Genomic DNA, 23,081 nt, shown 5'->3' with positions numbered 1-23,081 from the left:
TGGAATATGGATATGGGCCTTTATGGAATATGGAAAAAAGAACCCCAACCCCGGGCCCAGCACCACAAACCAGCTCCAGAGACATTCTGCAGCTGCAGGGCAGGATGCTGAGACCATCCTGGGCAAAGAGCAGCTCCTCCCTCACCCCTCCAGCTGCAGCCAAGCAGCTCAGTATGTGCCAGACAAGAATCATTTCCCATCCTCGACACTGCAGCTCTGGATATTCTCAGTGTAGCTGTATAAACATTATTATTAATTTAATCCTAATGAGTTTTGGCTTCAATACCTCATGGCAGAGACTTCCACGTACTGAGAAAAGCCAGTTATTAAATGATTCCTAAATGAGGAAGTACAACATTTATGAGGCTGATACTAACATCAGAATTTCTTCCCTTGCATACTTTGCTGCATTTTTGCCTTCATTAAAAAATGAAATAAAGGCACCATTTGAATCATAACACTGAAATTCTAAACTCGCTTTTTTTTCCTTTAAAGGCACTTTTTCCCTGAGGATCTTATTCATGCCTCTTAATCCCTATTATTGTTTTTCCACACGTAGCAAACCAGGTGGCCAAGAGTTTCTGACCAGATCCATGACACATGACTGACTGATGCCAAACCCCAGGAGTCCCAGTTTCCTCCACTACCCCCATTTGAATGGGGGCACCATTCCCACCAAGGAGGGCAGCAGCCAGGGCTGGGAAACAGCTTTATTTCTGTCTGAAATAACCACAGCAAAGTCCAGAGCAAAGAGCTTTATGCAAAAAGTATCAGGTAATGAAAAATGAGCATGGATCTTATTTTGTGGAGTGTGGTCCAGAAAAACACTGGGTAACCACAGGGGTCATTTCCACATGGTTTTGGCTTGCAGTCTTTTGCTGTGTCACCTCTCCTAGCTCCAGGCAATAAGGGGAATAGTGGACAGTTCACATGCAGTAGGAGTGGGAAAATTACATGTCAACACATCTTTCAGATCCACAGACTGGCCCCCAGCCAAATCAGCAGCTGTCAGAGTCTGAAACTGGGCTGCTGAGTTTGCTTGGGTAAAGTCTGGAGGAGAAGAAAACCAGGGAAAACAAATAAGTTGCTTCTTAAAAAGAAATGCATTTTAAAATATTTATTTACATTATTTAACAGCATAAATATTTATTTACAGTATTTAACAGCATAAACTCCAAATCAGTGAGAAAATTTTGCCAGATAGGGAAAAACACAATCTTTTTAGACACGTAAACTCTGCTTTCACCTAGATCAGTGTATCTTTGCCAAATACTGGTGGTAGCTGTCCCAGTCACTTCACAAAACAAACCATCACATTGCTCATAGTAGCCTGGCTAATCCTGCAGATGCATGTGCTTTGGTTTCATGGGCTTTTAATCTTTTTAGGCCTACACCAGCTGCCCATAGGTTAATGCTGTCAGGGGAGAAGGCTCAGAAGAGTTGGTTCAGATGCTCTTAGGGACAGGTAGGTCAGCAGAAGTGCACACGACTGCAGAAGTCTCCCAGAGCTGCCTGATCCTGGTATCCAGAGTTCTGGGAGATTTGACCACAGCTGTTGTGAGTTGCAGCCTGCTGGGGAAGCCCTGCAACCCCTCTCTGGCAGCTCTGATCACAAATCCTGTTATCTGTGCAAGTCTCACATTGTTTCTTGGAGCAGCTTGACACTTTTTGCTGTTACACCTCAGTGGCTGTGCCTCCAAGCACCCACAGCAGCAGAGCTCACAGCAACCTTAGCAACCCCTCTGAGCCTTTTCAAAGGTCCACCTTGCTAAAAGAGAAAAGAGAGATGCAGCTTCTTGGGTTGTGTGCTAGGAATGTGGCCAGGAGCAGGGAGAGGCTTTTCCCACCCCTGAGTGCCTTCTGGCTTCTGCAGTCCTGAATCTCGGACTGGGCACCCAGTGAGGCTGGCTGCTCGCACAGCTCAGCTCCCAGTTTTAAATTGTCACAGTGGCAAACTCCAAACTGCTATCAGCTCTGTTTTTCCCCTTTTTTTTCCCCTGGCCCCTGAAGTTTGCAAGGTTGCACACCAGTGTTGGCTGGTCAAGTGAGCAGTTCCTAGCAAGGGAGCAGATCTCACAGCCTGCACTAATGGGGTGCGCTGCCCCCAGCAACACATTTGCAGGCTGCCCACTGAGTCTGAGAAAAACCCGAGTTTACATGCCAGCTGAGTAAGAGGCAGGAGAGTTGGGAGACATTTCCCACCTGTCCCTTTGTATGTCCTGCCTGAGCAGCCCCAGTGAGCAGCAGGCCCGCTGCTGACCCCTGGGTCCCTGCTCAGCAGCTGCCTGTCCCTTGGCCAAGGCAGGAGCTGGCTCCCAGGTGTGCAGCCCCAGGGCAGTGCAGGACACCCCACTCTCAGCTACAGCCTGAGTGCTCTTCATGAGGGTTTCCCACAGGTCCTTAAAAACAGTGGGGTGTGGGCACCTGTGGAGGTGACTGCTCACCACATCTCTTTTTCCCTAGTGAATGGGGAGTAAATCCAGAGTTGGCTGCTGTCTAAAAACCCACATGTATTCCTTCCAAACTAAAGGCTCTGCTACAGGCTTGGGGCCACTGTGGACATCTGCATTCACCTCTTCTTCACCATGCTTAAAGGGGTGGTTCGAAACAAACCCAATCTGAGAATGCCTGGGTTTTGAATGTCTGTCAAGAATAACTCATGTCATTTATGAAGTTCCCCTGAAAGAAAAGGTGAACAGGGATTGAGGCAGTTCACCCTGTGGTGGGATCTTGTTCCCAAGAAAGTCATCAAGGCAGACATGCACCATGCTCCAAGTGGCAGAGTCCAGCACAGTCACGTGCAGTGTGTGAGATATTGCAGAGTTCGTGGTCTCAGCAGCACCTGCAGGACGCCACCTCCAGGAGTCAGGGCAGGAGGCAGCCCAAGTGCAGCCACCCAGGCAGAGACAGGTGATGGAGAGGGATCTGTGCCCACACACTTTCCTTCAGTCTCATCTCAAGCTCACACGGCTGCCCAAAGCTGCTCTTGGCTCACACTCCCTTCCCTCTGGAGCTCTGGGGCAGCCATCTGGCCACTGGACAGGATCACTCTGGTTGTTGTTTCTGTTCATATTCCTTTTTCAATCCCAGCACATCTTCCTCTCCTTTTGGGATGACACCCAAGAGGCTGGTACAGCATTTGTCACAAGCAAGGGATTCAAAATCTGCACCATTTAAAGGCTGTGTCTGAGAGCCCATCTGTCACTGAGAGAACATAAATTTTGGGGGCAAAACAGAGACACCTGTGCTGCAACCTGCTCTCAGTCTCACAGCAGCAAGGGAGTGCTGCTGAAATGATGAGTTCTGAAAGATCTGCCCTTCAGACCATCTCTGCTGGGCTAGAGGCAGCCTCTGGCTGGTGGGACAGAAGCTGTTCCCATGGCTTTGGAAGGTTTCTTCCAGCATGGGAACCCATGCCTCACAATTCCCCATATGGTGGCTCAGTGCCAGTCCTGCAGCCAACAGCAGCCTGCACAGTGATGGATCAGTTTCCAAGCAGTAAATTGATGGGTAATAACAAATGATCTATAGAGAATAATTAAATACTTGAAAAAGCTTCACAGAATTTGCAATGAGGAGGCTTGGGAACAAGGCTGGCTCAAGTTCACATTACCAAACCTACTTCTAAACACCAGAAATTATGGGCAGCTCAGTGCTGGCTCTGGGCTGATTTCACTGTCAGTTTATGAAATCTCTGCAACCTAATCTCATTGTTCCTCCCCCTGGAAACAAGTGGGTCTTCAACACAAAAAACCTTCATTTGGATATAAACTCCTTTAATGGATCCCAGTGCCATGACCATGAGCTTTGAGATTGGTCACTGAAGATTGCCACAGCTACCTCATTTTTGCTGAAGCACCTCCAGCACCAGTTCAGAAAAACTAATGTTTTTGAAGTTCTTTCCCAGATCGCCTAGAGAAGCAGTCCCAAGGGATGCCCCAGCTCCTGATGAGCACATGGGGTGGAGGAGGATACCCCATTGGGGACGAGAGGAAAACTGTGCAGGGAGCTCCTGAGAGGGGTGTAGCTGTCCTCAGCAGCACCCTGCAGATGAGCAGGAGTGCCAGCCTCTTGGTGCAAAACTTCATCCCAAATAAAGCCAGTCACATCGAGGGTTCAGCTCTGAACAGGGGTAAGGCTCAGCTGCTGAGCTGAGTTTCCAAATTGCTTCCAAAATTGCGCAGGGGCAGCAGAAATAAAAAGGGAAATGGTGGTGAGGAAGGCAAAGGCGAGCTGGAAAGTCAAAGCAGTAGGCTGGGCTGACAGCTCCCCCTTCTCTCCCTGCTGGCACCTTGGCTTGTCCTCACTTTTACCCATTTGGGACAAGTGCTGGGTTGGAGGACGAGCAGTGGGGTCCATTTTTCCCTGCCTCACCCCAAAGATGCTGCCCTCATTGCCTCTTTAAGACAGTGCAGGGGGAACCTTGCAGGGAGCCTTCCTGGGGGGAACCTGGTGGAAACAAGGAGCTCAGGCTGGGGAGAGGCATCCCTAATATGGTCTCAGCCACGCTGACTGGCTGGGGGCTCCTGGGGGAGGAATGGAGCCCCTTATAAAAGTACCCAGGTCCTCCCACAAAGGCAAACCTCTCTGGACTTCAGCAGAGCTACAGTGAAGCTTGCTTGATATGGGAATTTCATCCACCCTTTGGAGATTATCCAAGTTTTCTTGTGTTTCACATGGCATGAGGTCGTGGCCTGGTCTGTGCGTGAGCTGGCGGATGCCAGCAGAGAAATCCCCTTTTCAAGCAGCACACGGCTCCTGCCAGCATCACTCTGGGAAGGAAACCTGCTGGTACCCCCCTGCCTTGCTCCCTGCTCCCTTTTCCCTGCCAAAGCAGCAGCAGCACATGCCTCAGAGGGTGCAGACCAGTGCCACCACATCAGTGCCAGCCCCACTCACTGCTCTTCTCCACAGCAGAACCGCCAGCAGCTCCTCTTTGCTTTTGCTTCTTCCAAATGTGCTCAGGTGCCCGGCTGTGTGCTGTAATCACCCCATGCACACCCTCAGCAGCCTCCCTGGCCCCAGGAGCCGTGTGTGGGGAATTCCCTGACCTGCAACCCGGAACACCTGGGGCCAGACCGTGCCACCCGTGGGGAGGGGGCACTGCAGGAACCCACCCCTGCAGCTCCAAAGGGGCCGGGCAGGGCTGGGCTCACTGGAGCTGTGGTGCCCGGAGCACAGAGGTGTAGCCCCAGATGTTTCCTACAGCACACCTGGAGGACGCTTGGAGCACCACGTGTGCCAGAGGAACGCTGCTGGGATGTGCACCCCGAACGGCAGCACAACCATCCCAACACGGCCAGCACCAACGAGTAGCAGAAAGGATGGTGCTTTTCTAACAGCCATTCTCTGGCTAGTTAAAAAAAATTAAGAACACTTTACTCCTTTAGAGAGCAGCTCCCTGACTTGCTCAGAAACACAAGCCCATGATCTGCTGGCTGTGTGTCGGGGCAGCAGCACCACAGCCATGCCAGGGTCACAGTGCAGCTGCTGTTCAGAGCAGGGCAGCCGGGGGCACAGGCAGCCCCCCAAAATAGCGCTCAGAGAGGGGAGCCAGCCCGGGCAGCCACGGGCTTAGCAACGAGAAAGAGCCTTGAACAAAATGCCAGCACCATGAAGGCATCTGCTCAGGTCTCAGGGAGGATGGAAATGCATGGCACACCTTTAAATGGACATGAAATGTGCCATCGGCGGGGTGGGACCTATTTTTAACCCCTGGGAGCCTGCAGATGTGCAAACCCCCCGAGAGCTGTAGGGATCAGCCTTTTGGCTACCGGGCTGGGAAATGCCGCGCAGCCAGGGTTGGTTTATCCCGCAGTGAGGAGGGAGATTAAAGTCTTATCGTGCCCCTTCCTTTGCCTCGGCAGCAGCCCCGGCCAGCAGCCCGAGCACACACATACCTGCTAAGCACTGCCGACCGCTCACCAGCTTTGCAGTTTTCCTTTTGGAAAAGAACCTTCTGGGCCTGGCTGGATAAGCTCGGCTGCAGGAAGCGCTGCTGCAAGGCCAGGAGCAGCAGGACACCCCGGGGACGGTGAGGCGCACGCCGGGGACCCGCTGGTGGCGGCCCTGTCAGCACCGCTGTGAGGCCACCAGAGCTGCGTGCCAGCCATCCTGGCCTGTGTGGCATTGTCCTGCACCCCCAACACCCGCCAGCCCAGGCCTCCCCCAGCCATGTAGGTAAAGCCTCCCTTGGTGGGCAGCAGGGCGTGTGTCTGCAGCCCCTCACATCGCACTGCGTTCTGTAAAATCGCCCATCGTGTCCTAAGGGTTTCCTCATCATTTCCTGGGAGGTAATCCAGCTGTTCAGCAAACCCAGTACTGAACTACATAAAAGCAAACACTCTAGCCATTTCCCCAGATTAAAATTTTAATACATTTGTCTCCGGGCACCTGTTTGTCCTCTCTAGTGCTCTCCATCCTCCAGCAGAGCAGCCTCCTCTCAAGGGCAGTCACCAAAAAGTCCTGCTGCAATCAAAAAGCAGCTGTGGATCCTGCAGCATCCCTGCAAGAAGGGTACCTCAGTTCTGCTGTCACATGGCTTGGCGCTCAGATTTCAGTTCTCAGAGGACGGGGAGCAAGCAAAACCTGTGCCCGGTGGAAAAAGCCCCACTTAAAACCCAGCACCCCTCTGAGGCACCAGAAATTATCTTGAGAATGGTTTTGACAAATGGATGCTCTTGAGGAGAACCTGTGCACCACTTGTGAGCTGCTCCTCCAGAGAGTGCTGACATCTGCATGTATTATTTATAATGAATTATCCACTCAGCACGGGGATCCTGCTGGCTCTGGAGAGCAGTGTTAGGCTGGCTTTCATCTCCCCAGCCTGAGCCTCCTGTGAACCAGACTCCTCCCTGCAAAAATCCACCCTGGAGCCCTGAGCCCCTTGTCCCCCCACCCCACATCAAGTGAGCCATCCATGTCCAGGAGCATCACTGTAAGCATCAGCCAGGCTCCCTCTGGAAAGTTCTGTGCTGATTTTGCCACTGAAGGGGGCCAAGGGTGGTGTAGGGAAGGAGCTGGTTGTGGAGCCAGTCACATCCTGCCCCAGCAACAACACTCACCTGCTGCCCCACCTGCCCTGGGTCAGAGATGATGGACACTGTGAGAAGCTTGGGGGATACAGAACTAGAAAAGCTTCACTGAGACAAGCTCATAGGAGAAGTTACTGAGCAGGGCATTTTGCTAGCAGGGGCTGCTGAGGTGGCTGGCTTTACCCCTGAGAGAGGAGAATGGGAGTTTGAGGCTCTCCTGGCACTCCCACAGCTGTGTGGGCACCCTTGTCAACCCCACAGTCCTGCTCCCCATGCCCTGAAAGACCAGAGAAACATTGCTCTGGCTCAAATGGATGAAACACTCATTCATTTGTAGGTGTAGAGCCCTGTGTGACTGCTTCAGATGCTGTCCCCGTGGTGCTCAGCCCCATGGTCTGCTCCAAAACCTCTTTGGAGGAGGGCACTCAGGATAGGTGAATGAACACTGTGGCAGTGCTGCCCTGCTGAGCTGGACAGAAAGAAACTGGCTTTCTGTGAACTCCCGCAGAGCCAAACCACATCCAGCAGAATGCAGTTAGCTCCTGCACACAGAAAGGTGGAGCAGGAATAAATGCAGTTCCTTCAGTCACTGAAGTCTCAGAAACAGGGGATGCTGTAACCCCACTGCTCTGCTTCCCAAGGTGCTGGTTTGGCTGAGGTGGAGGTAATTTTGTTCACAGTGGGCTGTGTTTTGGATGTGTGCAGAACACAGGGTTGATAATGTGGAGATGTCTTTGTTATTGCTGAGCAGGGCTTACACAGAGCCAAAGCCTTTTCTGCTGTTTCTATTGCCACCCTGGTGAGGAAGCTGGGAGAGTGGGAGTCTGGGAGGGGACACAGCCGGGATGGGTGACCCCAGCTGACCAAAGGGATGGTCCAGACCATATGGCATCATGTCAGTATAGAAAATGGGAGGAAGAAGGAGGAAGGGGGGATATTTGGAGTGATGGTGTTTGTCTCCCCAGGTAACCCTTCCATGTGATGGGGTCCCACTTCTGCAAAGGCAGGCTCAGGATGTACATATGTCCCACATTCAGTCCTCTTCTCTCATTTACCAGTCATTTGCAGATGATCACTATGGAAAAAGGACTGGCAGGGAAAAAATAAAATTATGCATTCATCCAAACCACTCTTTAAAAGCAATTTTCATGTGTTTGTCCCTCCTTGCCTGTTGTCTGTGAAGAGGAGATAGATGAAGCAGGCCAGGACTCTTCCTTCTACCTTTATTGGCACCCCTGCTGTGCTTCCCAGTACAATTTCCATGCATTCCTCATGTGCTTTTGCCTCATCTCCCCCATCCTGCACCCACTTGATAACCACTAAGTTGTCAGCATTTGGAAACAGGCTTTATTGCACTCCAGCCAGCTGGGGAGGAGGATGCAGCTCTGGAGATGAGTCCCTCCTGTCGTGCACATCTCAGCCCTGTCAGCACCGAGGCGCCCCGCAGCCGTAGCCAGCTGGGGGCAGTGACCTGGAAAGGGCCCCCGTGTGTGCAGGGCCAGGGCAGATGCCAGCAGGGACCCCCTGAGGCTGCATCCACTCCATGGCTGGGCAGGCAGCAGCTCCAGCAGCTCCCCAGCCTCCCTCCAGGCACGGTGCGCAGGGAGAAAAGCACTGCCTGTTGGGATGGCTGGCATGCTTTCCTGCAGTGATCTCCACACATCCTGCAACACCTGCAGGGGCTGGGTTCAGACAAACCTTCACTCTGCTCTTCTTCCTCCCCCTTGTGCCCAGCAGACTGAAGCCACCCACCCCTGCCCCCTGGACTTTTTCATGGTGAGAAAGGCCAGCAGCCCATTTGATCTGGCCTTCAGAGGGCAGTCAGCATATAGTGACTTGTGGTGTCCTTTCCAACTTCCCTTACCCCTTCAAACTGTTCCCTGGTTCCCACACTGTGCCATTAGAATCTCCCCCACAACTTGAAGGCTTATTTAGAGAGTCAGATATAGCAAGGCATGGCTTTATAAATAGAGAGGGGCATGGCTGGGGACTGTACAACATGACTCACAAGTCAAACTCCCAGTGAAGAACTTGTCAGACACTTGCTTTAAATATTCATTTAGCAACACCAAACCCTCCTTACAGTTACACCTCCCATATAAAAACCCCCTTCCCATGTGCACTCAGTGTATTCATGCTGCTTTCTCCAAAACTATTCCAAAGCCACTCACCATTGTGCTGGTCAGAGATAAACCAGGGTCAGAAAGGAAACCTCTCCTTGGAGCTTGAGCCTGCCATTGCTTCCAGCACTGCAGCTCAGCATCTTTCCCAGCACAAAGTCAATGGCACAACGATTATGTCATAAAATATTTTCTCTCTTAATGCTTTTTTTTCCACCCATGTATCTTATTTGTCAAAACTACAACTCCTACAGAACACCTGTGGTCCAGACTTGGGTCTTGCTGCTCTTCAGTTTTCTTCTATACCCTCATTTGCTCAACTGATCCTTAATTCAGACAGATTCTTCCGCAGAAAATGAAAAAAAAAAATAGATGGGAATTATGAAATGAGCAATAAAATCTCTACAGAACAGGCAAGTGATTCAATGCATACATCTTACATATTCCATGCCTCAAGCCATGCCCGGTTCTGGACCTACAGCAGCAAAATTAATTATTCCTTCTTTCTCCTTTCTGCTTCCTCTTGTGATTGCTTTTATTACTATGGCTTTTTTACTTGATCTGGGACCTGATCATTCAAGCACTTAAAAATTACTCAAATCTGCAGGTCCCCCTCAGATTCGGGGGGACTGAATCAGCTCCAGCACGTTTACATGGCAGCAGGGGGTGCCTGAGACTGGCTACACGGGCTGAAACTTTGCTGCCATGCTGAAACGGAGCCAACCCAACACACACAAACAGAAATTAATACTGAGTGTAATGCCACTGCAGCGCCCAGAGCCTTCTCCATTACTTCTGTGCTGCAGAACATCCCAGACACCTCCCCTTTACGTGGCTATGCCTCCATCCCAGGATTTGTCCTGTCCTTGCCCAAACTCCCCTGCCCAGGCATGAGCCCTTCCCCTGCCATCTGCTGACCTTGCAATATTTTCCATGTTATTCTTTTCTCTCCCCTTTTTATTTTTAAACAGTGATGCACATTCAGCAGGTGCACTCCCCGGGCTACCCATGCCCTGCTGCAGCCTTTGCCATGGGAGGCTGCAACTGGGGAAGAAACCAAGAACCTCCAGTTTGGGCAGAGCCACACCTGGTTTCTGGATTCTGATCAAGGTTTTGTGACAGGGGTTGCATCAACTTTCTGTCAAACAATTGCTCCTCCACTCAGGCACTTGTGCAGCAGGCACTAAAAAAGATAAAGCAACGTGTCAGCAGAAGATAAGTAGCTCAAGGATTAAATTACACCCCTTTAAAATTGACTTTGGAATTTAGCTCCAAGTTCCACTTAATACCATATTTTGCTGTCTAAGCAGAACCAATCTTCTTCATTAACCTGTGTGGCATTTAACCCATCAAATGTGAACAGAGGAATCATAACACCTTGGCCATGCAGTCTTGGCCAGGACAGGCTGTCTTCAGTGGCCTAACAAAAATTAAGGAAAGAAGGAAGGAATATATCTCAAAGCAGAAGATCTAAAATCAATCACCATGTTTCTCCTAAAAGATTTATCCCAAGAAAGATTTTGTATATAGTCCCTGAGCAGACTGGTTTGAACACTGTAATTCTCCTAAATTTGTCACTTCTATTAGATTTGAAAAATAATCTTATCACAAAGGACTGCTGGAGGCCCAATATAGAGGCACCACACCCAGAACAAGGACAGAAACCGCTGGAGTTCTGGTGCTGGTGGGAGCAGCTTGGGAGGGAGGTCAGGGCTCTCAGCAAGGCAAGGGACCTGCAGGAGGCACAGCCTGAGGTTCCAGAGCCACCTGTGGCTACTGCAGCCTCCAGCTTGTGGCTGCAATTGGAAAACGTTCAGATTTCAAGACTTTCTCTGGTATTTGTGCCAGGAAACTGGTGTGTATGACTTTCAGAGCTAAATTTAGGATCACAAGTATTTCACATTCCCCAAACACCTTCTATATGACAACATCTCAAAACCCTTTATGGGCATTAGCTATTCTTCTTTATCTTCCTTTGAGATGGAAAATAGGAAAGTCACTTTGCTGGCAACAAACAGAGCTGTGAATGTTGACTTGCTCATGGTCACAGAGGAGAACTGATGGAGGCTTGGTAGGGGAAAGGAGAAAGGAGGGAGAAAATCAACTTTCCAGTGTGAACTGCTTGGTTCCTGCAGTCACAGAAACATGGCCTGCCACCTGCTGCAGTGCTGCTGGGATTAAGTAGGAATAACACCATCACAATTTCAAAATGATTGGGATATGGAATTTCTGGTAGCTCTTAGTAGAATTTTTTTTTGTTTTAAAATTTTTCTAGTGTTGAGGATAAGGGCTTCCAGGACAAGAAATCCCTGTAGAGAAAATACCTCATCTTTGGAAAAGTGCCTCAGTCCCCCAGACCACTCTGAAAAAGTTGTGGTGAGAAAGTGGGCAGCTTTAGCACCTGCACCTCCCAATTTTCAGCACAGAAGGTAGTGCAGGGCAGGCAGAGCTCCCCACAGTGCCCTTAGGTGGTGCTCTGCAGGCACAGTGGCAGCATTGTTCAATGCTAGCAAACTCAAACCCTTTTAGACTCTTATGCCTCTGTTATTGTAACTCTTTGTTGTGATTATTCCTGCTAAAGGGAATTTAAAAGTCTTATAGAAGCAGGTACAGTTGCCCTGGGAAACCTTGAGGGCTTCTTTTGTGTAATGTCACTGCAGCACATCTGCTTCAGATCTCCTTCCTTCCCTCTGTAGGCAGGCCCAGGGAGGTTTGGGAAGAGCAGGGCTGTTCTGCCATTGTCTGTCTGTCTGTCTGTCTGTCCCCCTCAGCACGGCTGGCAGTGCTGTGGTTCTTGCATTGCCCTTCCCCTCCCCAGCTCTGCCCTCCCCAGTGCAGCACCAGCAGCTCAGCGCTGGCCACCCCAAGCAGCAGTGCAAGCTCCCTTTAGTCAGTACTCCCTTTGAGCAGCAAACTGCCTTTATTCTGCACTCAAATAGATGAGATAGTGCCTGTGTCTGGGGTTTGAGAAGCAGTGGTGTGAGGGGAAGGGTGACCCTCCTGTGACCACCACCTCTCTGCCCATGGGAGCACCCTTGTCCCTGCCTGCCTGCTCCAGGGCAGCTCTTCCCCTGGGAAAAGAGCAGAGCTGCACCCACACAGGGATCTTCTCACACACCTGAAGTCTTACAGCTGCTCTGGTGAGGGGACAGCCCAGCAGGAGGGTGACAGGGAGTGAGCTCCAGTGCAAGCACAGCCCAGCTCCCCGTGCCTGTGAGCCGGGCTCCAGGGCTGGTGCTGACTCCGGGCTGCTCAGCATCCGAGAGTCTTCTTACAAGGCCATCTTCCCCCTTTGCCCTCCTCCCTCCAGCAGCAGATTTCTCAGCTTGAAAGCCTTGTTTACCCTGGAGGAGAGAGAAGCTGCTGGAAGCCAAGCAGTGAGGGCACAGGGGAGTGTTTGTTTGGAGTGAATTATGGGTGGGAGTGATGTGCCAAGGAAGAAAACTGCTTCCAGGGATCTATATATATGCAGCTCCCTGCGGTGGGGTTACAGAGAGGCTCATTCCCGGGCTGCCTGTGGCACTCCCTGAACACCAGCAGCCAGAGCTGCCTCCAAGCTGCAGGTTTATTTTCAGAGCGTGGCCTTGAGCAGCCGAGACACGACGGGGCTTGGCCGTGGGCCCTGCAAGCACACAGGGTGAGCTGCCAGAGCCACCACAGCCAGCAAGGGGGTTTGAGCACTGCTGGCCCCACATCTGCACTGGGCAGGGTAGTTTAGGGCTGACAGGGTGTCCTGGAGGGGGAAATTAAAGATTTCCCCAACATCTGTTCATCCCCATCACACACACCCCGCAGCCCGAGTGGGAGCCAGCGACGCTCCAGCTTCCCCTGCCACAGAGCAATCAGCAACTGCTTAATTTTCAGATCCTGGACAAATGAAAAACAGAGTCTTAGCGAGCTGCAAATACAGATACTTCCCCAAGCCTGCAGCCAGAACATTTTGGTCCCTCCAAAATATGTTCTACCCATGAGGGTCTGAAGAGGATCCCCAAAGCCACCAGCAATTCCCAGGGAAGCACTCAAGGCTGGGGGACATTTCCAATGGTCCTGTTGCTAAAGCAGCCCACACTGAGTGGCATCTGCCCCACATGGGAGCCCTGCACACCAGCACTGCCTGCAGTTATCCACTGCCTCATCAATAGGTTACAGTCACCCTTGTGCACTCCATTTTCCAGCCCCAGGAGATCAGCCATGAAAATCCATACAATTGCATAGGTCTTTTTTTTTTTTTTTTTTTTTTTTTTTTTTTAAGAAAAAATGCCTATTTGGTTCAAAATAAATAAATAAACAAGTAAACCCTAACAAGAAATGTTCAATTATTTTTCCCTGTGGATTAATGAAATAGAAACAGCACAAAATTTTCCTATAAAATAAAATTGTTTGAATTTTTGAAGGTCTTCATTGAATGCCTCACTTTAGGAGTTTCCTGTGAAAAGTGATGCTAATCTTCAAGTGGCCTCTATTTTGTCCCTTTGGTAAAATTCTTTTAATAAATATTACTGGCCAAACCTCCATGGGAGGCACACAGCCAGCAGAGTACACAGTGGGGCTGCACTGATGCCAGGTCTGAGGGGGTGTTTGGGTCCCCCCAGCAAAGCCCAGCCCAGCAGATGCTGTGGGTCAGAGCGCTTTTTGTTTCTGCAGTTTTGGAAGCCAAGGGGAGAAGTGTGTTGGGGTGCCAGCTCCCTTTGCACAAAGCCATCACCATGGTGGGAGGGTAGCCCATCCTGGGCCACATCTGCTCTCTGTGCAAATGCAGATTTCCACTTCAGCAAAATCTGTACCAAAATAAAATTAGGAAACCCCTCCAGTGTGCTCATCTTCTCCAGGATTTCCTGTGCTCTTTCGTTCAGAGGCTCCCTTGAGACTTTCCCTCAGAACCCAGGTTTTCCCTCAGCTCCTGATATAATTGAGGTAATGGCCCAGGCATCTGTAGATCTGGGGAAAGCTTGCATCAAAACCCAGTCAGGACTGTGCCTCCCAAGCTCATGTAAACAGCCCCACATAATTTTTGTCCTTTCAAGGACTCTTCCTCTCTTGAGATTTTCCATCTCTTGGTGATATTTGGACCGAGGGCAGCTTCTTACCTTGCCCACTGGATGTAGACTGAGGTTATGGACCAACACTGGTCCAGCCCTGGATGCAGATGGCTCTGGAGCCAGCAGTGAGCTGCAGAGGATGTTTTTGGTGCAGGGAAGAGCCATTCTCCTTTGTTACCCTCCCTTCCACAGTGTGTGAGTGTCCTGCATCCTTCCTTGATCCCCTTTTTCTCCTCTGATGCCCCATTTATCCCTTTGCCTGTCTCAAAACAGAGGATGCTGGTCTAGGGGATCCTTTCGGTCCTGGGGATCCTTGCCTGCTGCCAACAGCGCTGTCAGAGGCACAGGGAGGGCAATGAAATACCTGAGAACTGCACAATAAACACCAAACCCAGGCCACTGCACACAAGCAAAATCCTCCAAACCACCTTCCCAGCAATGGGGCTTGTGAGCCATATGAAAACCCAACTCACCTGTTTCCAAACAATCTGTGTCTTCAATTGCTAAAAATATTAATGAAAACCCCAAGGCCAAATAAAGACTGGTTTCAGGATAAAGAGAGTGTTTCAGTTTGAAATTAAAACCTGAACAGGGTGATTTCATAGGCTGAAGACTCATGGCATCCCTGTTCACTGATTAAGCAACAAAAACAACAAACCAGTCATTTCTTTTCAGCTGTAAGAATGTACTTTAGGTCATTTATCTTCAACAGGAGGAAACTGGCACAGGGGCTGAGGAGAATACCTGATGCTGTGTGTTAGAGTGAGACCAAAACTCCTGTTAGAGGCAGCAGACAATGACATGGCAGTGGCAGCATCAGCCTCTCAGTGCAAGGCAGTTTCAGTGCAAAGCAGAAGGACTCACCCCTGTCCACAGCTGTGCTAAACCCAAGTTTGGCACTGCAAAATATAGGTCTTCATTTAGAAGGAGTAAGTACTTCCCGATGCCTTTGATTTTGATCAGGTTGGAGATGAGTGGCTGGCTCAGAAACACTTGCCCTTTCAAAAATCAGCCCGTTCCATTGTGGGTTTAAGGCCATAAATTAATATTATAGGTGAAAAGTGGAGTCTGAGAATGCTGTCTAACTCACGAGGCTACTGTTCTAAGCTAACTTTTATCTGTGTTTTTAAACTAATCTTTTAGTTAAATAGCAGAAGCAGGTCCTAAAATCCATCTCACAACACCACCTAAGGCACAACTGAACCTGAGATCAGGGGCCAGGTACTGAGGACTTAATGCTGAGCACCCCCCAAAATCCCAACAGGGAGCTGACAGATAGAGTATGTGCTGCTACATAAATGGCAACAAAAGTTCGTGTTTGCCTTTTTAGAAGCAACTGTTTTCTGAAAAGCAGCTGATTTCCAGTCCCTCCCCAGGCACTGAGAGCCCTTAGGGCTGCCCTGTGGCCCTCCCTGCTCTCAGGTGCCAGGGAAGGACCAGGACAGCTCCTCCCACAGGCTTTTGCTTTGGGATAGTGCTAAACAAAAAAGTGAGCTCGTGTATCGGTCTCATTTAATGCAACTAAAACCAGCCAAAATGCAAAACAAATGCACCCTTAGCATAGCCACAGCAGAGCAAAAAACCTTCCTGGGCTGGAAGTTCATCTGAAAATCATCTCTTCTTTCCTGAGTACTGCTGTGTCCCACAGCAAAAGAACACCCCAAAGCTCAGGCACTGCTTAATGACAGGGTCCTGTGCTCCACCCCTTCAAAGGCTGGTGGCTCCTGCACGTGTGTCCTGACCTGGGAACATGTGCCAAGCCTGGCAGGGCTTTAGGATGGCTCCCAGAGGGAGGGAAGCTCCCAGAGGGAACACCTGGTGTGTGTGTGTGTGTGTGTGTGTGTGTGTGTGTGTGTGTGTATGTGTGTGTGTGAATGCTGGAAATAAAGGGGTCCCGGAGCCCCCTTGCCTGTAAGAGAGAAATGAGACAGGCCAGGAGCATCTTTCCCTCCTCCCAGTCGGCTCTGCCTCCTCACTGGCAAACAGGGCAGGCAAATGTCCGCGGTGAGGGGAAGCCCCTTGGATTTTCCTTCGGGCTCCTGGGGAGTTCCTGAGCACAGGACGTGATCCCAGGAAGGGCAGGGGTGGTTCGAGGGGGCAGAGGAGGGGGTGGTTCCTCAGCAGGCAGCTCCCCGTGCGTGACCACAGGCAAGGGCAAGCGTGTCAGGCAGGGTGAGGAAGTGGCCCTGGCTGCCCCCGGCCCCCCGGGACAGCACCGCGGCAGGTGGGCTCCCATAAGTGGAGTGGAAAGCTCTTTATTTAACCTGCACCCGCCACCTGCCCTCAGCACAAGCCTTGCCTTCCTCGGGAGCATGCCAGGGCTACTTTTTTGGCAGGCTGAGCCAAAAGAAATGTTTGCAAGCGAAGGCTCCAGGTAACCCTTTCCCGCCTGGGACCGGCACACTGCAGAGTGTCAGGGCACCCCCCTTGCAGCAGCGTGATGATGCTGCACTGCCCTCAGTGCCACCGAGCAGCCTGCAGCCCAAGGAGTCACAGAGCTGGCTCCTCTGGCTGGGGTCCTGCCCCCTCCCCAGCCCCCCTCCTATCTGGGGACTTCAGCCCCGCCATCCCCACGCCAAACCCACAAGCGATGGAAGAACCCGAGCAAAAGATGACAAATGACAGCATTAAGAGTGTGACAGAATGACTGATGATTTAATGCTTCTTGAAGTTTTTTTTTCCTTCCACAGGGCATTGGTTTTAAAAACAAACAAAACAAGATAAAATAAATTAATTTATGTACACTTTACATACACTGTGTCACATGAAGCTTTGCAGCAACAGTAACCAGAAATTGTTACAAAATAGAAAGTTACATGGCTGTTGCAGGCCCTCAGCAGCCTGCAACCTTGAAGGTTGTCATCCTGAGCGTGGTTGGCAAAGTGATCATGTAAACATGTTTAGAAGCATTTACGGTGGACAATGGATGGGCCAGCTTCATCATATTCCTGCTTTGTGATCCACATCTGCTGGAAGGTGGACAGGGAGGCCAGGATGGAGCCGCCGATCCAGACGGAGTACTTACGCTCAGGCGGGGCAATGATCTGGAAAACACCGAGAGAGCTGGGATCAGTACACAGGACTCTGCCATGGGGGTGGGAACGGGGCTGGGCACAGCCCCATCCAGCTGCTCCCAGGAGCTGCATGCTCCTGCCTTACCTTGATCTTCATCGTGCTGGGGGCCAGGGCTGTGATCTCCTTCTGCATGCGGTCAGCAATACCTGGGTACATGGTGGTACCCCCAGACATGACGTTGTTGGCGTACAGGTCCTTCCTGATGTCAATGTCACACTTCATGATGCTGTTGTAGGTGGTCTCATGGATACCTGCAGACTCCATACCTGGGAGAAACAGGCAGGCACAGGTTAAGCACAAAGCGAGAGCTCTGCAGGGTGACTCTGGAGAGAGGAGAGGAGAGCTGCCAAGGGAAGAGAGAGGGAGGGGGGCACGCACCAATGAAGGAAGGCTGGAAGAGGGTTTCTGGGCAGCGGAAACGCTCATTGCCGATGGTGATGACCTGCCCATCAGGTAGCTCATAACTCTTCTCCAGGGAGGAGGAAGAGGCAGCGGTGGCCATCTCGTTCTCAAAGTCCAGAGCCACATAGCACAGCTTCTCCTTGATGTCACGGACAATCTCACGTTCAGCTGTCAGGGGGGAGCAAAGGCATCAGTGTTTGCAGAGGAGGAACAGGGAGCACTTGCACTGCCTCCATAGCTCTGCTGGCACTCAGACCCCCAAGCACACATAAGCTCCCCCCAAGAACTGTTTTCGGGGCTTGCAACGGGGCGAGAGCATCTCTAGAAGTGCGAGGGCTGGAAGCGAGAGGGAACTTTTTGGAGGAGGAATGGTGCTTACCTGTGGTGACAAAGGAATAGCCACGCTCAGTCAGGATCTTCATCAGGTAATCCGTGAGGTCCCGGCCAGCCAGATCCAAGCGCATGATGGCATGGGGCAGGGCGTACCCTTCATAGATGGGGACATTGTGTGTCACACCATCACCAGAGTCCAGCACGATACCTGCGGAGACAAGAAACAGCCGTGTAAGAGATGTGGCCGCAGAGGGTCCTGCCCTGGGGGCAGTGCTTGTCAGAGGTAGGGGACCAGTCCTGGGCGTCCCTGCTCGGGGAAGAGGAGCCAGCAGCACTTTGCACTCACCAGTGGTACGACCAGAGGCGTACAGGGACAGCACAGCCTGGATGGCCACATACATGGCAGGGACGTTGAAGGTCTCAAACATGATTTGGGTCATCTTTTCACGGTTGGCTTTGGGGTTAAGGGGGGCCTCAGTGAGCAGAGTGGGGTGCTCCTCTGGGGCAACACGCAGCTCATTGTAGAAGGTGTGGTGCCAGATCTTCTCCATGTCATCCCAGTTTGTGATGATGCCGTGCTCAATGGGGTACTTCAGGGTCAGGATACCTCTCTTGCTCTGGGCTTCGTCTCCTACGTAGGAGTCCTTCTGACCCATACCCACCATGACGCCCTGCAGGGGAGGAAAGCAGGGGCTCAGCCACCTCTCCACGGGCAGCAGCTCGGGGCTCCCCAGCAGGACGGGAGGATGCCGAGGGCTGGAAGGCAGCAGGGATCCGCAGCCACGGCCGTGGCAGGGCGTGCGGAGAGGCTCGGAGGGGGAGCGCGCCGTACCTGGTGGCGGGGGCGGCCAACGATGGAGGGGAACACGGCCCTGGGGGCATCGTCCCCGGCGAAGCCAGCCTTCACCAGGCCGGAGCCGTTGTCGCACACGAGCGCGGTGGTCTCGTCCTCGTCACACATGGTCTCGGCTGTGTCTGCGGGGCACAGGCAGCGGGGCTGAGCCTCACGGCGCTCGGCAGCCGCGGGCGGTGGCGGTGGCGGCGGCGGCGGGGCCGGGGCTTACCTGGGCTGGCTGCGGGCTGCGCGCGTCGGGCAGAGAGAGGCTCCGCTCCTCGCCGGGTCACTCGTGGCCGCCGCGGCCGCCGCCGAGCCTTTTATCACGGCGGGCGGCGGCAGCGACCGGCCCCCAGGAATGCGGCCCCGGCCGTCCCCATATTTGGTGCCGGGCCCGGCGCGGCCCCGGCCCGGCGGTGCCCAAAGAAGGCGCTCCTGGCCCCGGCCCAGGTGAGCCGGGCCCGGCCGTATAAGGCGCGTCTGCCGAGCCCCCCCCGCCACCGCCCGCGGCCCGGGCCGAAATAATCCCCCGGCAGCACCGGCCCCGTTAAGGGCAAAGCAGGTGGGGGCGGCCGGGAGCGCCGCGGGGCTCGGCGGGGCACGGGGAGAGCGGGCATCGGCTCCGCGGCCACCACGTGCCCAGGCTCGGGGCTGCGAAGGGAAACGCGCCCCTCCCGGGCCTTCCCACGGCTGTAGGTGAGCCCAGGGGGAGAAAGGGAACTGGGAGAGAAGTGAAGTGACAAGGTGGATCCCTGGCTTGCAGGGCACACGGCGACAGCCCATGCAAAACACACAACTTTACACATGAAGTTAAAGCCGTGCATGGTTTCCTTGCTGTGATTTAAAAATGGAAAATAAATGCACGGGATAACATCTGTCAGACAAATGCCTGAAGAGAAGCCCGGTAAAGGATTAATCCTGGTCTGATCCCAGAAGCCTGACGTAGTGGTGAATGCTGGTGCCATTACAAGTGCCCATTGCTGGCCGCTGAGCTTGGCCAGGCAACACGGGAACCCTTCAGCCATCCCTGTGGCTCACCCTTTCCAAAAGGAGTGTGGTCTCACAGGCAAGTCATCTCTGACGAGCTGAAGGTACTATGCAAGTGAAAAAGAACAGTTCATCTCCTTCAGCTATGGGTATTTAGGCAGAGGTTCCACGTGGGACACTTGGAAGATTTTACAGATACTTGGTTTCCAACGGAGAGAAGAAACAGTAATGCAAGCAGATTTGCAACCCTGACACCATGTTGATGCAAATCAACCTTCATGATCCTCCCTGAGGACACAGTCAAGTGTAAATCCTTTGAAAATTTGAGGAGTCAGGCAAGAAGGAAGAGGAACAGTAGGCTAGAAGCACTGTGCTCTGAGGAGTCTCCTGCGAGTGAAGGTGCTTCTGCAGGTGATTTCCTCCACTGTAAGGCAGAGCAGACAGCTCAACAGAGAAGCAGACAACTTTTCTTCTCCTCTGTTTAACTTCTGCATCCTCCGGGTTGACAGCATTCTTCTTTACCTCTGGCAGCCACTTAATTCCTTCTGCTATAGATTTTGAATTCGCATCAAGTTGTTATTAAAATGTGCTCTTCTCTCGCCCTGTTCCTCAACTTGTATTATTCTTCAGTTCTGTCATCAACAACTGGCAGTACAAAAATCGGAAGCCCCGAGAGCACTTAAAGGCATCACAACCACCAAATCTATTTACAGAACTGTAGTGCTTCATCGTGGTTTCCAAAATATGGCTGGTTGTGTTGAATCAGAAATCAAGTAACCGAAACTTGAACACCACTGAAAGATAAACATCCTTAATCCTGCAATGAAACATGATGCAAGCATAAACCCACTCTATCCCTTCTGTTCCCTTTTATTTTCTCTCTACCCCAATCTAATTTACAGCACAGTACCCAAATGGCAATGTCAAATTCTCCCACTTCTAAGTAAAATATAATTTTCTGCAGGTAGATCTGATGTTTATCTGGATTCACTAAATGAATGTGGGTTTTGTCTCAGTTGGAGTTAGTTTCCAGTACAGGGCACAAAGAACTCACTATCCACCATGCATAGCTTCTGAAACTGAGCACAAATAAGAACTGAAAAACTTTCCTGCTGCTCTGGTGACAACAAAGGATGCAAATGTGTATCTCCTGTACCTTGTGTGCTCTCCATTACTGAGAAAATAACTATTTAAGACGCAACCTATATCCTTATTCAAGAGGAGTTATCCATCCCCCTCAGGCAGTTTTAACCCTCATCTTTTTGTCACAAGTTTGTTTTTGTTACACTTAGAAACAAGCTATAGCTGTGGCATTTGCCACCTTCCATATGCAGTGGTAAATGAAGGCATCCTCCTGGAGCAGTAATCTGAGACAAGAGTTCTGCACCAGCACAGTTTATTACATAATGAAGCAGAGGACAGAGAGGAGGAATAACCCTGAGTCCCAGACTCTTCAAACTTTCCAACAGAATAGAGAACCAGTTCAACATTACTAGTACAAGAACATTAAACATCTGTTTAGACATGGAAGTTATTTTAATGAGGCTTTGTTTAAGTAAACTCATTGTAAGTAGCCTTCTGTTTTGGCAATAGTCAGATGGAAAGCTGCTGTATAAACGCCAAGTGCCTCCCAACCCAGCAGGAGAGTAGAACAGTTGAAAACCCTACACAGCTCATCCTTTCCCAAAAACCTGGATAATACTTTTACACCAGCCATGATAAACATGATCCAGCAGGGAACCCAGGCACTTTGAAACAATGGATAAGGGTGATCAGAACTGCTTGCCCTGCCACTCCTGACAGAACACAGAGAACTGGCCAACAGTCTAGGAAGATATGAGATATCCCCAGAGTGATATATGGTGGACAGTCAGAGATTGCTCTTCAAGCAAAATTCAGGAGTCTAGGAAGAGTTATGGCAGAACATATTTTGGCAGGGGCAAGCAATCACTTCTTCCATTAGTCCCTTTCTCCCAAAACCCGGCTAAGTTTATAGATGTGAAACCGCCCTCAAAGTGACATTCAGGCGAACACGTGGAATTCCTCCAAGGCTTTAAACGAGTGACTCCTTTGAAGCCAGAGCTGGGAGTTACACTCACACTTCCCAGCCATGCAAGACTACATGCAAGAAGAGCAAAGCTCGCTGCTCAGAACAATCTTAGAAGATGACTGCTAGTGCATTTCTTTCCCATATTAGTTTGAACCTCTCTACATAAATCTATTCTTCCAAACATGTTCAGACTCTCAGCCCAGCTTGCTGTATTAGTACAGGGAGGAGGGGAAGCCACAGAAGGGGAGCTGTGCTTTTAAAACTAGAAACTGGATTCTCTTCAACCAATTTAACTTCTGACCTTCTCAGCTGTTAGATCAAGTTGTTGCAGCAGGCATGGAGCCAGACAAGTAAAACATAAGGGCGTGCAAGTTGCTCTGCAGTCAGTTTCTGGCTCTTGAGCTACATGTAAAAGAAAGGTGCAACACATCAGATAGCAGTAACTTTTATTGAAATTCTGCTGTTAATCAGAATAATTGAGAAATTGTTTTCCTAAAAAATTATTCCTATGTCAGAGATAACTAACTGGGGCAGTGGGGTTAAAAAGGAATAGAAGGAAATTAGTAGCGCCTACCAGTAGAGACAAGGCAAGGGAGTAAGGAAGATCATGCTGTACTCCCACACCTTCATAAATGCTTTCGAGGTTTCTTCTGCGCCTAAGCACAAGCAGTTGCTGTGAATTACTGCATGGTGAGCTGCTAATCCCATTTTACATGTATGCTAGAAATAGCTTAAAGGGAAGTTAAATGGATACAATACTAAAATGTTTGGAAAAAGTTTAATTTAAGAGATATGAACTGAAAGAATGGAGTATTTACTGGACCAGAAGGCCTTGAAGGAGAGCTGCACTTTATTCCTTTCTGTCACAGACAAGCTGAGTGATCAGTGACAAGCCAGTTATCCTTTGTGTGCAAATAACAAAAATGCAAAGCTGAAATTACCTAGTTTCTACTAGGCAAGAAGTATTGTAAAAAGAAAGAGTGGAGTAATCTGATAGAATTACCTGTTGTTTCTCAAGTAATGCACACAGTCACCCAGCACCAATGTGTTCAGTATTTTCTCTGAACTGAAATCACAGCCCCAGCAGTGACAACACAGGTTTCCCACCCTCTGCAGTGGGTCCTTGATTTTCACCCTGTGTGTGATTTTCACCCTGTGTGTATCCTTGAGTCTCAGACAGGTCACAGATACAGAACAAACTCGCAA

General features: G+C 50.9%; 1 protein-coding gene across 1 annotated transcript; it reads right to left on the bottom strand.

Annotated features, from left to right (window-relative positions):
• Positions 1–16,820: 16,820 nt before the first annotated feature.
• Positions 16,821–19,238, bottom strand: ACTA1 (actin alpha 1, skeletal muscle). Its single transcript, XM_059469154.1, has 7 exons — positions 19,068–19,238; positions 18,836–18,978; positions 18,350–18,674; positions 18,050–18,211; positions 17,647–17,838; positions 17,353–17,534; positions 16,821–17,237 (listed from the first exon to the last, which is right to left on the bottom strand). Exons 2-7 carry the CDS (start codon positions 18,962–18,964, stop codon positions 17,094–17,096), a joined length of 1,134 nt encoding a protein of 377 aa, XP_059325137.1. The 5' UTR covers positions 18,965–18,978; positions 19,068–19,238; the 3' UTR covers positions 16,821–17,093.
• Positions 19,239–23,081: the final 3,843 nt, after the last annotated feature.

This window comes from Ammospiza nelsoni, chromosome 3 (genome assembly GCF_027579445.1).
Source record: "Ammospiza nelsoni isolate bAmmNel1 chromosome 3, bAmmNel1.pri, whole genome shotgun sequence".
In the NCBI taxonomy this organism is placed as follows: Eukaryota; Metazoa; Chordata; class Aves; order Passeriformes; family Passerellidae; genus Ammospiza; species Ammospiza nelsoni.
Note: the sequence above shows the minus strand (reverse complement) of the source record. Positions and strands in the feature narration are given on the sequence as shown.